This window comes from Chiloscyllium plagiosum, chromosome 7, assembly GCF_004010195.1.
Source record: "Chiloscyllium plagiosum isolate BGI_BamShark_2017 chromosome 7, ASM401019v2, whole genome shotgun sequence".
Classification (NCBI taxonomy): Eukaryota; Metazoa; Chordata; class Chondrichthyes; order Orectolobiformes; family Hemiscylliidae; genus Chiloscyllium; species Chiloscyllium plagiosum.
In genome coordinates, this window is record NC_057716.1 from 77,608,284 (window position 1) to 77,624,202 (window position 15,919).

Sequence of the window (15,919 nt, forward strand, 5' to 3'; positions counted from 1 at the left end):
GGAATGAGAGCCAGTTGGATCTTATTGATTGAGAGTTCCTTGATTGGGGTTGTTAACATAGACCAATCATGGAGCCCAGGCTGACAGATATAAACAGGAGATTCAGACACTCTCCTCATTCTAATGACTGGCTCTGAGCAAGCTAGTCAGAGTCCTTGTACTGTGCACATGTAAATAAACTAGCTAGAATTAGATTTATTGTCATGTGTACTCAAGTACAGAAGTACTAGAGTACAGTGAAAAGTTTACAATGTTACCCCCCACGGCCACATCTTAGGTATAAAGTACTTAGGTACAAATCTTAGATCCAAATAAAAAAGTGGCTTGCTGATGGGACATCTGCCTCCTTGGAGTTATTTCAAATTCCTTCATGCTTTAATCATCATTTGAGATTTTTTAAAATATACATGTTTCACTTTTTGATTATGTACTCTAAATTTTTTCCCCTTCTCTTTAATTACCATTCAAACATAATATTCCTCCTCAATCGTTGTTCTGTTAAGTTTGCAGTACTATAATCTGATTAGCTAAGGAGATATATAGTTTCTTGTCCTGCTCACCCAGATCCAAGAGTTCTGCTGAGGGCCCAGTACCATTTCTACCTCACTATTTCTTTGTAAAATATATCCAACACTAAATTTAACAGAGACTATTTAATTGTCCACACAATTTGTTGGTCTATCACACCAATTTTTGGGTCTGAATGTCAGTTAACAATTTTGAAAGTTAACATGTTCTTTTCTAATAGCAGGAATTCACAGGATCAGTTTAGACATTTGATTAGAATATGCAACATTTTATTTCCTCAAACCAAGCCAGGTATAGTAGAAACATATCAAAATCTCCTTATCTTCTACACCAACAAATTTAAATGCAACCCATCAAGCAATAGACTATTGTTTTAAAATAAAAACAATGACAAGCTAAATAAGAACCAAACCAGCAGTTCAGTCAGACCCTGAAATTTGATGTTTGATCTAAGTTTCAGTAGGCTATTTATTGGTTAATTATTGAAGAAATGACCACAGTAATTCCAAAACTGTTTCAAATGAGGACTTTTTTCCCCCCAAAACAACGGGTATCAAAACCAGTCATGGAAAAATCAACAGGGTCAAAAAAATATTTATAATAGTCAGAATTATTCATTAGTCGAAATTTTTGCAGCAGAGATTGTCAAATGTGCCGTACTTCTACCAAAAACAGAACTTGTACAAAAGTAAAGAAAAATGACTAATGTGATTTTTCCAAGTACAGGATCAATACACTGGGAGATGCAATCAGCAGCTTTGTTTTACGTTGTTTAGTGCAGGTGGCTTTCCCGGTCCACTAAACAGAAATGTTGGACTAAGGGTCAGTCAAGAATCTTCAGCGCAAAAACACACATAGTGCTGATGCAAAAAAATATAATCAGAACACTGTCATTACATAGAAAAATTAATCCTTTCTTTATACATTTATACAGTGTTTAAAAAAGATACAAGACTAAAGGGTTATCTAAGCAACAGTCTCCCGCAGGCCATCTGCTAATTTCTTTGGAAGAAGTTCTTTCTTTTCCTCTGTGCTCACTAAGGAATTCCGGCAGTTTGACGCATCCAAATACAGTTTTGCATAAACAGGATTTGAGTAATTTGTCGGCTGCCGTAAAAAGAAAGGGCAGATGTCATATTATTGAATTTTGAATGTCACTCGATCCTTAGAACACTGAAAATGAGATTTTGAGTATACAAAACTTAAAAGATAATATTAATTTAGCATTAGTTCTAGGTACAAAAGGACACTATTATATATATTATTCATTAAAATTGAAATATGCATGCTGCAGCAACAGCAGCTCAAGATCTGCAGTATGATGGTTTTGGAATCAATTTAATATTGTGCTTATGACTTTGAATTTACATCAATCTTTCATGAGATTTTGGTATCACTGTTCTCAGTTATTTTCAAACCCATTAACTGCTGTGACTGTCATTGCTGGAAGAAGTAGATTGACTTTACATTAATGTTGCAGTGTGTGCACTTTATAACTTAGGGTGGCAATAGAGATTAATTGAAATTATTGCCAATTAAGATAAACAAAAGTATTCTCCATTGAATATCGCTACATGTTACCTGGTATAATATCCATTAAGTAGAATTGCTGACCTCACTCTTGTATACAGGTGCCTTGCAGAAAAAAAAATTGACTCATGGTAAGAATAAGTATGTATTCTAGAAGTTTCCAAATAGATATTTCTCATCTTCTCAAGAGACAGGAGATACCATATTCTCCATAAGTATTCCATCAATTATACTCCAATTTAAGTCCAAGCGTTGCCAATTTTCTGCATGTTACAATTCTTTGCCAATGGCAAAGAATTAAACTTTGCTCAAAACACCTACAATGAGTACTGATATTCTGAGTAGCCGTTTGATTTTCAATTTTAATGTAAACAAAAATCGAAGGAATGCGTTTCCTTATGCATAGACCAAGCTAATATACATTTTTTCTGAGTATATATAACAAATGTTAAACATATTCAATACAGACAGTGATGAGGGTTTGTTGGAGAGATGGTATTGGAGAAAGGTGAAATCAGTATTTAAATAATGAATCAAAAACCCAGACATTGATTGTTGAAAACATTATACAACAGATCAAAATAAGATTTCAAAGTGAATCTGCATCTATTGTGAATTATAATAAAAATGATTTGTTCATTGCATGTACATCAATGGCTAGGTTACCATTTATTGTTCATCCCTAATTGCTTGAGAAGATAGTGGTAAGCTGCCTTCTTGAACTGCTGCAGTACTTGGGGTTAGAGGTAATCCCCCAGCGTTATTGGGACTCTAACCCGTAAAGAGCTTTCTCTCTGATTCCAAATGACTCCAGTTAGGTTAGTTTTATGAGTTTACAGATTTACTTCATCTTAGTTAAGGTTCTATTATGGTCATTAATATTTATAAATCACTGGTTTACAGGAAATATTATGATTAAACAATACGTCTGGTAGATAAAGGAAATGATACAAAACAAGGACATTTATCTGTACTGAAACAGTGACAACACTGCACAATTTTTATCATCTCTGCTTCTAATTGCATGCAGACCATAAGCAAAATGGGTCAAGATTAGAGTGGTACTGGAAATGCACAGCAGGTCAGGCAGCATCCGAGGAGCAGGAAAATCAATGTTTCGGGCAGGAACCCTTAATCAGGAATCCGGATGAAGGGCTCCTGCCCGAACCATCAGTTTTCCTGCTCCTCGGATGCTGCCTGACCTGCTGTGCATTTCCAGCACCACTCTAATCTTGACTCTAATCTCCAGCATCTGCAGTCCTCACTTTTGCCAGAAGCAAAATGGCGCTTCGTTCTCACTGTTATGCTGCTAGGATACACATACCTTTTCTGGATCTAATGTAAAATCTGGATCCAGCAAACCTCCGGAATTTTCATGACTGCGATCAACTTCATACATGTTGTATGTTGGATTTCCAATTTCCACATTCATGCCTCCATTCGTCAGTGGATGCCTTCGTACAATTTTTACACTAATGGGAAGTTACCAAATAATGTTAACATGGAATCTCATTGCTCAAGGATTGTATTATTCCAAGAATTAATTACAGTCCAAACCATTTACCGTTGTCTTCTTTTGCAGATAATTATTCCAACAACGACTGCAATAATTAGAAGAATCAGGATAACGAGTGGCACTATAAAAGTGATGTTTCCTGTGAGAGATGAACAAATTTGATCTAAATTATTTAAATGAAACATGTAGACACATCTGAAGAAGTTCAATGAAGGCTCAGTACACCAATGTCTGGCTTATCTTATGAGGAAAGCTTGGACAGGCTGGGCTTAGTTCATAGAATCATAAAATCCCCACAGTGGAAAGAGGCACATTCCTGGACACTGTGGGGCAACTTAACATGGCCAATCCACCTAACCTACCCATCTTTGGACTGTGGAATGGAACTGGATCACTTGGCAGAAACCCACAGACATGGGGAGAATGTACAAACTCCATATAGACAGTCACCCAAGGCTGGATCAAACCTGAGTCCATGGCACTGTGAGGCAGCAGAGCTAATCACTGAACTATTGGGCCACCCACTGCTAGGTTTGCCGGAGTTTAGAAGAGCAACAGGTGACATGTTTAAAACTTATGGGATCTTAACAGGGTACTTATCCTCTTAAGAGGATATTTCCTGTTGTAGGAGAACCTTGAACTAAGGATCACTGATTTAACTTAAGCAGTTTCCATAAATAGAAATGTGATTTTATTTCTCAGACAGGACTGTGAGTCTTTAAAAGTCTCTTTCTCAAAAGCTGGTGGATTCAAGCAAATCCTTGCATATTTTGAAGGCAGAGTTAGGTACATTCTTGATATATAAAGAGGTGAAAAGTTATCAGGGGTATGTGGGATTATGGATTACCTATAATCAAATCAGCCATGATCTTATTAAATGGTGCAGCAGGCTTGAGGGGCTGAGTGGCCTACTCCTGCAACTGAATCTTATGTTTGTATATTCCATCAAATATAATAGAAAATACACATTTCCCACAGACATGGAGAATGAGCACGTATAGACTAGTCATTGGATTGACAATATTAACAGTAAATACATAATGCAGCATATTGTGAGCTAAATCTGCTGGTTTACCTCTTGTTGCTTCAAGTAGGTTGACCCGATGACTCAGGGAATATAAATTACAACTAGATTATAATAGGCATTAGAAGCAAGCATAAGTCGCACTCTACAGTTTTTGAGCTGTATGGTATAAACCATATACTAGCTTGCTTTGCTTTTTAACATGTGGTATGTTATGATGTATGTTAAGATCGCTACAGAAATAAATAAAATTTAAGAAATTTAAACTTTTAGTTTTTAACTGGATGAATGACACAAGATTTCAAAGCTTTTTTCTCGCAATCATGGCTAAAAAATAACTTGATTAACATTAAACTCCAGAGCAGAACATCTCCCTTTAAACCCATCACAACACAAATTTCACGAAATTATAATCTTTTTAGCAAATATTTTAAACTTGCTCCCAGCTTGCAGTGGGTTTCCATGTTCCTGTTTTGCTACACAGTAAACCTTGTGTGAATAGATGTTTTCTTAAGTTTTCAGAGAAATCTTTTAATTCCATCCCATGTAATAAAATTTATTTCAATGACTGTTCTCCAGGATGTATCTCCCAGATTCTTATATGGCCCTTTCTGGGGAAGCCTATAATCTAATCCGAAAATGGATTCTTCTGCAATCTTCTCTATTGCAATGCCAACAATATTAACCTTGCAGTTCATTAGAAATGCCAATCGTAATCATGGAATCCAACATTCTTTCAACTTGGAAGTAGTTTACAGCACAACTGTTTACAACCAATACCAACAGCACCTTACTGGGATCTTGGGAGACTCAGAGTCAACTCATGTTAAAGCAAACAACTGTAGCCATTATCTTGAAGTGTAAAATCTTGCACTTTCTTCTCAACAATACGATCTAAACCTTCCTTTGATCTCTACTAAACAAATTCTCCAGGCATAACACATGAGGTAAATATCAGAACCTATGTTCAGTCACATGACACCTTTCATTTAACCTACTTTTAAATCTTACTTTGAATCCAAACTATAATAATCTTACACACTTACAACTGTAACAGAAAATATCAAGTTTTCTTGATTTTATTGAACATGCAAAATATTGATACAAACATTTTAAAATGTCACTGAAACAAGATACCAAAAATATTAATGTTTGCAAATGTCACTAAATAGCAGATATACTTTAAAATATCATCAGAATAAAATTAAAATTAATGACAAGTTGGAACTTCTGAAGTTATGTAATGGTGAAAGCAATGGGATGAAGGTACAGGGGGAATTTGGCAAGTTTGGCAGCATCTATGGAATGAAAACAGAGTTAATGTTTGGGTCCTGTGACCCTTCTCCAGAACGCTGGAGAAGCAAAGAAATTCCTTTATCTGTTCTGGCTTTCCACAAGGGCAGCAGTTTGAACATTTCCCAGTTGTCTCCCATTTAAATCCATTTCTTGAATGATTGGGAATAGTTCTAGTTTCCTTCCCTCGCTTCCTTCTTCTCTCCAGTTTGGAATATTTAACTTACCTTATTGCACTCACGTCTCTGAAAATTTCTAGACCCCTGCCAGCCTGGGTTTATGTTTTGTGTATTAATTCAAAGATGTCAGCCAGAATTGCTGCCTGTCTATGCCATGTTATCCTCTGATTCTCTAAATTGCATTCATTCTTGGTAACAATATGACGTTTTTGAATTTTGCAAGGAGAATCGCCTCACAAAGATTTTTGTAAATGTATACATCCAAAGCTTAAAAGTGAGCTGTTTAAGCCATTCAAATTCCAGGTATGTGTGATCAGGTTGCTTCTTGAGGGAACAAGATTATTCCCCTCTCCACCTCTTGCACTACCTCATTTACAATAGCATCTTTTGCTGCCTCTTGTCAATTGCACTCTCTTTAGGCAAGAGGGAGCAAACTTTGTGAGTGCAATATCAGTTCCACTGTTGGATTGGCAATTTTAACTGCTTTGCTAACCATTTTAAAGAGATAAAGGTAGTATCCTCCTCTTAATCATTATATTTAGGGATTAAATGAGGGAACTTCAATACTTAAGCCCAGACATCCAAGATAGATGTGGCTCCCACACTACAACTGCCTTCAAAGGGATTTTCCTTTCTCAACTCAAGTTGCCTCAATGTAAGCTTTTTTCCTCTTTCCTGGCCTCTTTTGCTCATTTTGCCTTTACTGAAAACTCTTTTTTTTCCTGTCTCTCATTTCCTTTCTTGGCTCTCACTCTGACTGTTACCCTTTTAAAATTTTCCAAGGATAAAATCTCTAATTATTCAAACGTTATCTTATCTTGCTCTACAAAAACATTAATGTCAAACTGTAGTGATTGTAACAAGGCCAGCCAGCTTGACCTCATAGAATATGAGTTCCCTGACTGGATGAGATTAACAGCTCCAATCAGGGAGCCCTGGCTAACAGATATAAACAGGCGTGTCAAGGTGCTGACTCTGATAAGGGCTATGTCAGAGTCAGGGCTTTCCTACATGTAAATAAATATTGTCTTAGTGAGAGGAAACCATCCTCTATCAAGTTATTTCACAAATTATGATATTTTAGCTCTTTAATATTACAGATATAACAGTTTTGCAGATATTTTTAAACAGATTTTCACTTAGATTCCCTACAGTATGGAAATAGGCCATTTGGCCCAACAAGTCCACACCCGACCCTCCAAAGAGTAACCCACCCAGACCCATTCCCGTACTACTCTACATTTACTCCTAACCTACATATCTGTGAACACTATGGGCAATTTAGCATAGATAATTCACCAAACCTGAACATCTTGGGACTATGGGAGGAAACCCACACAGACACACAGAGAATATACAAACTCCACACAGACAGTTGCCCAAGGCTGGAATCGAACCCGGATCCCTGGTGCTGTGAAGCAGGAGTGCTAGCCACCCTCATTAACGTTGATTATTCTGTATATAAACTATCAAATCCTTCGATTAGATTCCAGTCTGTAACTCCCTCCCGGGTGTCTGTTATTTTATATATTAACCATCCAAAGCCACCAACTATATTCCAGTCTGTCACTCACTCCTGGGTATCTGTTATTGTATATATAAACTGTCTCAAACCCCTCGATTAGGTTCCAGTTTGTAACTCACTCTCGGGGATCTTTTGCTTTAAGCGACACTAATACCCTCAATCAGATTCCAGTCCATACCTCACTCTTGGATATCTATTATTCTGTAAGTCAACCTATGCCCCTTGATTTGATTCCAGACATTAACTCGTTCCTGGGTATCTGTTGTATTTTGAAAGAAGAATTATTTCTCCCACTCCCCAATTATTTCATTTGTCTTTTAGATCTTACTACTTAAGCCCTCAGTTTGTTATGGTGAGTTGAGTGAATTGGCCCCATCTTATTAAACCCCTCAGCTGGTCACAACAAATATTTTTAAATTTCCTCTTTAACTTTTCATTAACAATTTCATAGAATCATAGAATCCCTACAGATTGGAAACAGGCCATTTGGCCCAACAAGTCCACAATGACCCTCCAAAATGTATCCCATCCAGACCCATTGCCCTACATTTACCCCTGACTAATGCACCTAACCTACACATCCCTGAACACTATAGCCAATTTAGCATAGCCAATCCACCTAATGTGTACATCTTTTGATTAAGGGAGGAAACCCACACAACACAGGGAGAATGTGCAAACTCCACACAGTCACCCGAGATTGGAATCAAACCCAGGTGCCTGGAGATGTGAGGCAGCAGTGCTAACTACACAGCCACCATACCACCCCAACCACTGAGCCACCATGCCACCAATTTAATTCACTGATTCAAAACTGAAGAGCCAATCACAAGATTTTCTTGAGTGAAATAATGAAGAATGTAGTCACTTGCAATCACTGGTGTAAAACTTAAATGATATAGTACAGCTAGGAGAAAGGGAGAGCAAGAATATGCAGTTTTAAAATTCCTTAGTGTCTGTGAGGCTTTGGTTTGATCCTGAGATCATGGTTGTTTAATTGACGACATTCATCCTCTGCAGTAGCGAAATCTAAATCTTTGCACTCTCAGTGAATGGATATTTCTACAGTTTGCTTTTGTCAAGTGAAAGATAAAGAAGAAAGAAAAAAAAAGGGTATAGTGAGAGAGAGGGAGTTGTTGTGAATCTAACATTTTCTTTCTGTTATCCAAATGCTGTCATCTGAAGTAAACTTCATTTGTGTATTTCTGTGTCTGGCTACATTATTAGTTTCAAGATGAAGAATCTGTTGGTAATTTCCATCCTCAATTGTGAAAAATCCAGAAAGGTGTAAGTCCATCAGAAGGTAAATATGTAAGTGACTAATTTCACTCAGCTTGATGAAATTCTAATTTCAGTTCAAGCTGGCTCTTGTTTACTGATGGTTTCATGCATTGCCTCAACCTGTGATCAGGTGATCACTTTGATCATTTTCAGTTTGTGTTTTGCATTTTTTTAAGTGACTTCAATCTATGAAAGGCTCCTGCTATTAAAAATCCAATGTGAGAAGTCAAAACGTTTCCACTATTATAACAAGATAATTTTTTTTTTGCCCTTTGTCTTCTGCGAATCTATTATCCTGGACTTTAGCTCTGTTTGTAACATACTTCTTTTGTGGGACCATAACATCATTGTGCATGCTGTGAGATAGAAATGGTTGGATCACAGTGTATGAAGTTTCCTTTCTTAAAAATGAAAAAGCTTCTTCCTTAAAAGGCTTAATGCTGAAGAATAGACTCATTCCTGACTTGTCAACTGACGGCAGTTTAAAAGCAGTCCTTGTAACAGGTTGACATTCAGCAATGCTGCCGGGCATTCTTCATATTATCTTCTCAAAATACTTATGTCAAAAGATTGACATGTGATATGTTCAGTTATATTTTCAGTCCATAACCTCTCTGAAAAAAGATCTTAACGTTTACTGAGCTATTATGGCAACATGAGTCTTCTGAGCTCGTTTTCAGCTTTAGTTGTAGTTGTCAATAGATGTCAATCAAAGAAGGCCTTTGTGAAAAGTACATAATATAGATTAGATTCGAGTTTACCTACTGATTTCTGACTCAAACTAACAGTAACTATAATCAAATTGAAATAAAATCTAATCTACCAGCTTGAATGTCAAAGTAATAAACCTAAGGATTTCATGCTGTCATGTGTCAAGGATTTTTCAACTCTAGATTGGCTCAACATTATAATGTCTTCATGTAGTCCAATAATCCATTTACCCTGGAAGGTTACCTCAAATTAACCCAGACCAAGGTATAATGATCGGAGGCTGATATCATCAACAACAGTAACACATGTATTTTCATTACTTACGACCTGTGGTATTCTCAGTTTTGCTGCTCTTGGGAGCTGGCCTTTCACATTGTGTGCCCGACCATTCATCAGAACACCTGAAATGAAGCAATTAAGGGATGTAAAATTAATGTACTGCAACTGTCACAAACTCTAGAGGAAAAGCACCTACAGATATCAGCAAGAGTGAACAGCATTTAGGAGCATGCAATAAGGATTAGACAGCAGGTTTGTTTAAATAGCAATGCATTGAGAAGATGATTAGCTCTTATAATAGGCCAACAGCATGCCATGCATAAAAGCAATTAATTTACTAGGCCATGGAAACATGCCACCAATGCATGATGAGTCTGCTGGATTTCAATGTTTTATAGCAAAGAATGGTGTCTGGCATAAGGTCAAAACCTACTTGCACTGAGGCTCATTAAGTGCAGTTAAAGTGCAAACCCCTCCATTTTGACAGTAGTAATCACAAAGGTTCATTTTCTGGTCACATCGATCACTTTTAAACCCCACTGTACATCTGCAGAGTTATAGAATATAGTTGAGATTAAAATGATGAATTGTATTATAAGGTAATTTTTGATCCCCTTTCCTGCGTCACCTTTTTTAAATAAACATGAATAGCTTTGCTGAATCAAATAAATATAATTAATTGAGGACCACTGTTAAGACATTAATTTGCCTCAGAGAAAATTTCATTTTGGTTCCTTCATCAACCATTTTCAGGTAACTGTCGCCTAAAAACATAGTGAATAGTTAGATTGGATTTATTTAAATATTATATGGTAATGATATATAGATATTTGGACAAACAATTATATTGGTCTGGAAGAAGTTGCAACTGGCTGCAGAGTCTCAAGTTTGAGAATGTAAAAGTCAACTTAGATTCTAAGTCCTAATCATCATTAAATGATCCCCGCTGGAAAATATGCAAGTTTGGAGATTAGGCGAATAAAATCCAGGGTTGGTTGCAATCTCTCCATAAGTAAATGTTTGCAAATATTCACTTTGTACACACAGATTAGAAATCTGTGCAAGGCATCATCATAAAGCATCATCCCTGTGGCATCTCCCCTGCCTCATACAATAACATCTTTTTGAGCAGAGGTGAAGAAATATCTCGAAATGTAGATCATCCAGGACTAAAATTGCAATTGCAAAATTGCAAAACAAAAAACAATCATGTTTGAGGTGCTTTTGTGCTCTATAGTAATTTATAAATTGAGAAAGAAAATGAATCTGTTGGCATTTTGACACAAATGTAGCCTCTAATCAACACATGCCAAGTCTCACATGAATGATGAGTGAAATATATACTGTTTGGTATCTGGAAAAAGATTACAAATAAGATCTCTATGCATTTACAGTTTTGTTATACATAATAAACAATTAAAAACTTCTTTTGTAGTGTTGGCTGTATTACACTTTTCCTTTCCTTTGTCCCTCTTTTAATTACTTGCTAAAATTTAACTTTTCCTCCATACATTCAGTTTTTCAGAAATTCAGACAATTTACTTGCTATTTACTATATTTTTGTCTCTTCTTCTATCACCGTTATAATTGTTAGGAGGGCAAGTGCGAGCAAAATGAACTCCTTACCCAAAATTACAGCCAGCAAACCATTCAGACCTGTTGACAAGTCTATGGCAAACTGCTCCATTAAGAATCCCAACACAGAACTATGACCACATGGAGATCTTGACTACAAAACCATAAATGCCCCAAGACATGTAATTTCTGTCAGTGTTTTTTCTCAATGGTAGTCAGTTCGTACCATTTCCCTTTTTTCCTCTCAGTGACAAATGCAAGTATAAGATTCATCACCCAGCACAACTGTTGACAAATATAAAACTGAACTGGTTACATTTGTCCCTTACTTTTGTTAAACTTCCATCATACACTTTGTAATCTATTTTTCTGAATCTTGAAAGTACGTTCGTTTCCATTCCCAGTCACTCTGGCATAGTCTGCTTTATTTCTCTGAACCACAATGGAAGAAATGAAACTTTACGTGGTAAACATTGCCATGCATCCACGTTTATTTTTGAAAGTACACTAGTCATAGCTGAATTTCTTTCATTTGTCATGTTTGTGACAGCCAACAAATGAAGAATATCACAGAAAGAAGGATTGAAAAAATACTTGATAGTTAATAGAAGGTTTAGAGGACATTAAATAACTCTATTTGTGAGCAGAACCTCTTAACAATATGAGATATTGTTGTAGGAATAATTATGAAAGAAAGAAGTGTTATTGTCAAATTTTGTAAAGTTTACAATTCTTGTTTCCTACCTTAAAAACCTTTAAGTTAAACTAATGGAATAATGGACTTATTGAGTAGTGTAACTGTTGTTTTCAATCACACATTGTTGAATTTCACATCTGATTATGAAAGAATGTTGGATGCTTTTGAACTTTAACAATGGAGATCAATAAGAGCAGCAAAAGAAACACAAATCAATAACTGGATAGGAAATGTTTTATTTCATGTGGAAAGTGGAAGTCCTCGTAACATGAAACTTTTTCTAATTCCAACCTTTTCCATTGCCCTGCAAGCATTTTCTTATTCCAAGCGCGATACATATGATTACCTTCATTCTGATATCCTCACAGCTGGCTTACTTCCCTTGGAATTATTTGGCTTTGATTGTTATGCAGTTCAAACAATCCCTTACTCACAAAGCGTATCCATTAGTTCTGTCACTCTCCTTACTTTTGGTGATTGTCGAGAACTTTTTAATATTTTGCAGTCCAAAACCAAAACTATAAAGTATACATTTTTATTTTGCTGGCAATATTAATTTCAATTACTTTAAAATTGACCAACAGCTTTTCCTGTGTTTTTGTCCAGATTGACATGGTTGCAAGGGCCTTGAATTCACTCAGGAATCAATCTGTCTCTGATTAACCTGGTGACTTATTTCCATCCCTAATTCCTGTCCTTATCTCCAGTCTTGACACTTACACGGTGTCTACCTCTTCTATTTTTTTTGTTGTTTCATATCCAGGTTTCATAAATCCCTCTAATAGTCTTAACCACATTGGTTGGCAGTTTGGAGTTTTATTTTCCATCCAGTATTTCTAAATAAGTGAAAAGAATCTTGCATTATTGCATGGTATATATGTGCTTATTATGACTTCATCAGTTGGAGGCACAACAGTCCAGTGTTTACTTTAAGCCTCTATGAACTCAAGTCTGTCTAAGGCTTATATTACTCTAATATGGCTGCTCCAGGATCTGTTGTGTATTTCTGAAAATGATTGAAAAGAAGTATCTCTCTTCCACTTTTAGATTTTCTCTTTTATCCTTTATGGTTTATGATAAAAAAAGTTACTGGAATGCTCTCTAATCTTGTGAGGTTTCCTTTTTGCCATTTTCCTAAGATGCCAATAAACTAGTTGCATCATTTGGTTTGATTTATTATTGTGAAAAGTATTGTTTTGCATGCCATCCTGACATGATAAACCTTACATAAGTATATCAGGGTAATAGAATAGAATGCAGAATGCAGTGTCACAGCTATAAGAAGGTGCACAGGAAGATCAACTCTTAATATATGAGAAGTTTGTTCATAAGTCTGATAACAACAGGGAAGACGCTCTTCTTGAATCTATTGGTATGTATTTTCAAATTTTTGTATATTCTGTCCAATGGAAGAGGTTGGAAGATAGTATAACAGGGTGGTAGGCTTCCTGATTATGTTGACTGCTTTTCCAAGACAGCAAGAAGTGTCAACAGAGTCAATGTATGTATGTATCATCCATGTATTTAAATTAAGGCTCATCCCTCAATTTTCTATAGGACCCAAGTCATCTTTTCTCTGAGTCTCAAAATCTCATTATTTTTCATAAATCAACATCACTTTTAAGATCCCAACTTTGTATCATCTAACCACTTTATTAATCATTTCTTTTTAACATTATTTGGCAGAGTCTTGGTCTTTCATTTTAGTTCCTCAAAAGAAAAAGAAAGTCATTACCATTGACCTTAAGTTATTGGTAAGTAGAGTATGGACTCATTGCCTTTGTACCAACAGGTGCACAGTTAGAACAAAGTAAACTTTATTACATTTTACTGTAGATTCAGAATATGTGTTATGTAAAGAATAAAAAGCTTCTTGTAAAGACCGCAATTGTCAATGATGCAAGCATGATCTGACTTGTTGCTGTACCTTAATCTTCATCACAAAATGTTTTGAATTATTTCCAGAGATCCACAAAACTACTTACATATCACTTTTTTTCAACATAAACTTAATAAATTAATTAAATGACCACTGTCCAAACAATCCAGCTCTCTCTCAAAAGCTAGCTAAAACCAAAACCTGCAGAAAACAACTGTTGTATTTGGAATGCAAAATGTTGATTTGAATTTGGCTGGAATCTGGGCCTGAAACCTCATGTGAATAATATCAGCAAACTGCAAAGGTCAAATTGACCTCCTGGTTCAACTTGTCAGTCAGACCTCCAGAAAATCATTAATGCCTTGGTGGAGAAAATGCTGGGCTGACAATGATGTTTGGTATTGAAGGGTAGCTGCAGTATATTGCTAATATCACCAGACTAATAATCCAGAGCGCAGATGCTCAGGGGCATGAATTCCAATCTTAGCATGGCAATTGGCAATTGTTGGAATTAAAACAATCAAACCAGAAATTTGAAATTTCAAAAGTAGATTGACAACGAATTGATTGCCGCAAAAACATATATGGAAATCCATTGTCCTTGTCTTGTCTGGCTTACATGGGACTTCAACTCCATAGCAATGTGGTTGAAATGGCCTAACACAGGAAATGATAATGACAAACAGTACAAATCCTCCTTATCAACATCTGGGTGTTTATGGAAAAATTGGGAGAAATGTGTTGTTGACTAGTCAAGTATCAGCCTGAACTAGTCATACTCATGATATAACACCTTACACACAACAACCCTGACACCATCATGAACATCCTGTATATGTCCTGTTATGCTAGCAGGACAAACTCTGAAGAGGTGGCAGCACAGTGGTGTGCTTTCAAGTCCTTAATATTGAATCCAGTCCCTATGAACTTTTGTGCATCAGTTTACAGGAAGACTCGTGCTGATTGTCCCATAATAACTGCATTGCCCTGATGAATCAGTGTTCCTCCTTGTTGAATACTAAATAGAAGCAGAACTGAGGGTGGAAAGGACACAAAACTTTGGGTGGACAACCTCAATTCATAGTGCCACTAATTATCAAACTGGTTAAGTCTGAAGGGGGAATTTCAATATCCACCACCAAGAGTGGCTCAGCAGCACGACTACTGATTCAGCAGGTTGATTCCGAAGGGAGAGTCCTAAGTTGCTAGTTGAGATCTTTAACAGGTGTTGAAGAAACCAGCAACAGAGAGAAAAAAAATGACTTGACCTTATCCCCATCAATCTAGCTGTCACAGCAACACCTGCCCATGATAGCATTGATAGAACTGACCACCACACTATCCTTGTGGAAACAAGGTCCCATCTTCATGTTGCAGATATCCTCTATCATATTGTGTAACACTGCCACTGTCCTCATTTGGATAGATTATGACCAGATCTAGCAAGTCAGAAATAGGCACTTATAACATGATGTGGACCACCAGCAACAGCAAAACTGTGTTCAACCACAGTCTGTAACCTTAGCACAGTATATCCCCCATTCTAGCAATATAATCAAATTGGGGAACCAACCCTGGTTTAATGAATAATACAGAATGGCATACCAGGAGCAGCACCAGGCTAAACGTGTGGTGTCAATCGGGTGAAACTACAACATAGCCCTATTTCAATTCCAAACAGCAAAAGAAGCATGAAGAGCACCCACAACTAATGAATCAGTTCTGAATGGTGATGGATAATTAAATAATTGGACATTATGAAAATATTATCTCCATCTTCAATAACAGGGAAGCCCAGCATATCAGTGTGAAAGAAAAGGCTAAAGCATTTGCACCCATCTAGGAGTATCAAGTGAAAGATCCACCACAGCCTACTCCTGACATTTCAAACATGACAGGTGC

At 36.5% G+C, this 15,919-nt stretch overlaps 1 protein-coding gene across 1 annotated transcript in view; it reads right to left on the reverse strand.

Annotated features, from left to right (window-relative positions):
* Nucleotides 1-266: 266 nt before the first annotated feature.
* The window catches only part of LOC122551725 (low-density lipoprotein receptor-related protein 1-like), a 1,892,490-nt gene continuing 1,876,837 nt past the window's right edge, over nucleotides 267-15,919 (reverse strand). Inside the window, exons 86-90 of the mRNA XM_043694091.1 lie at nucleotides 10,300-10,413; nucleotides 9,912-9,988; nucleotides 3,623-3,713; nucleotides 3,383-3,530; nucleotides 267-1,635 (exon numbers count right to left, since the gene is read on the reverse strand). Coding sequence (XP_043550026.1) covers nucleotides 1,495-1,635; nucleotides 3,383-3,530; nucleotides 3,623-3,713; nucleotides 9,912-9,988; nucleotides 10,300-10,413 — 571 coding nt within the window. The 3' untranslated portion in view covers nucleotides 267-1,494. The remainder of the gene's footprint in view (nucleotides 1,636-3,382; nucleotides 3,531-3,622; nucleotides 3,714-9,911; nucleotides 9,989-10,299; nucleotides 10,414-15,919) is intronic.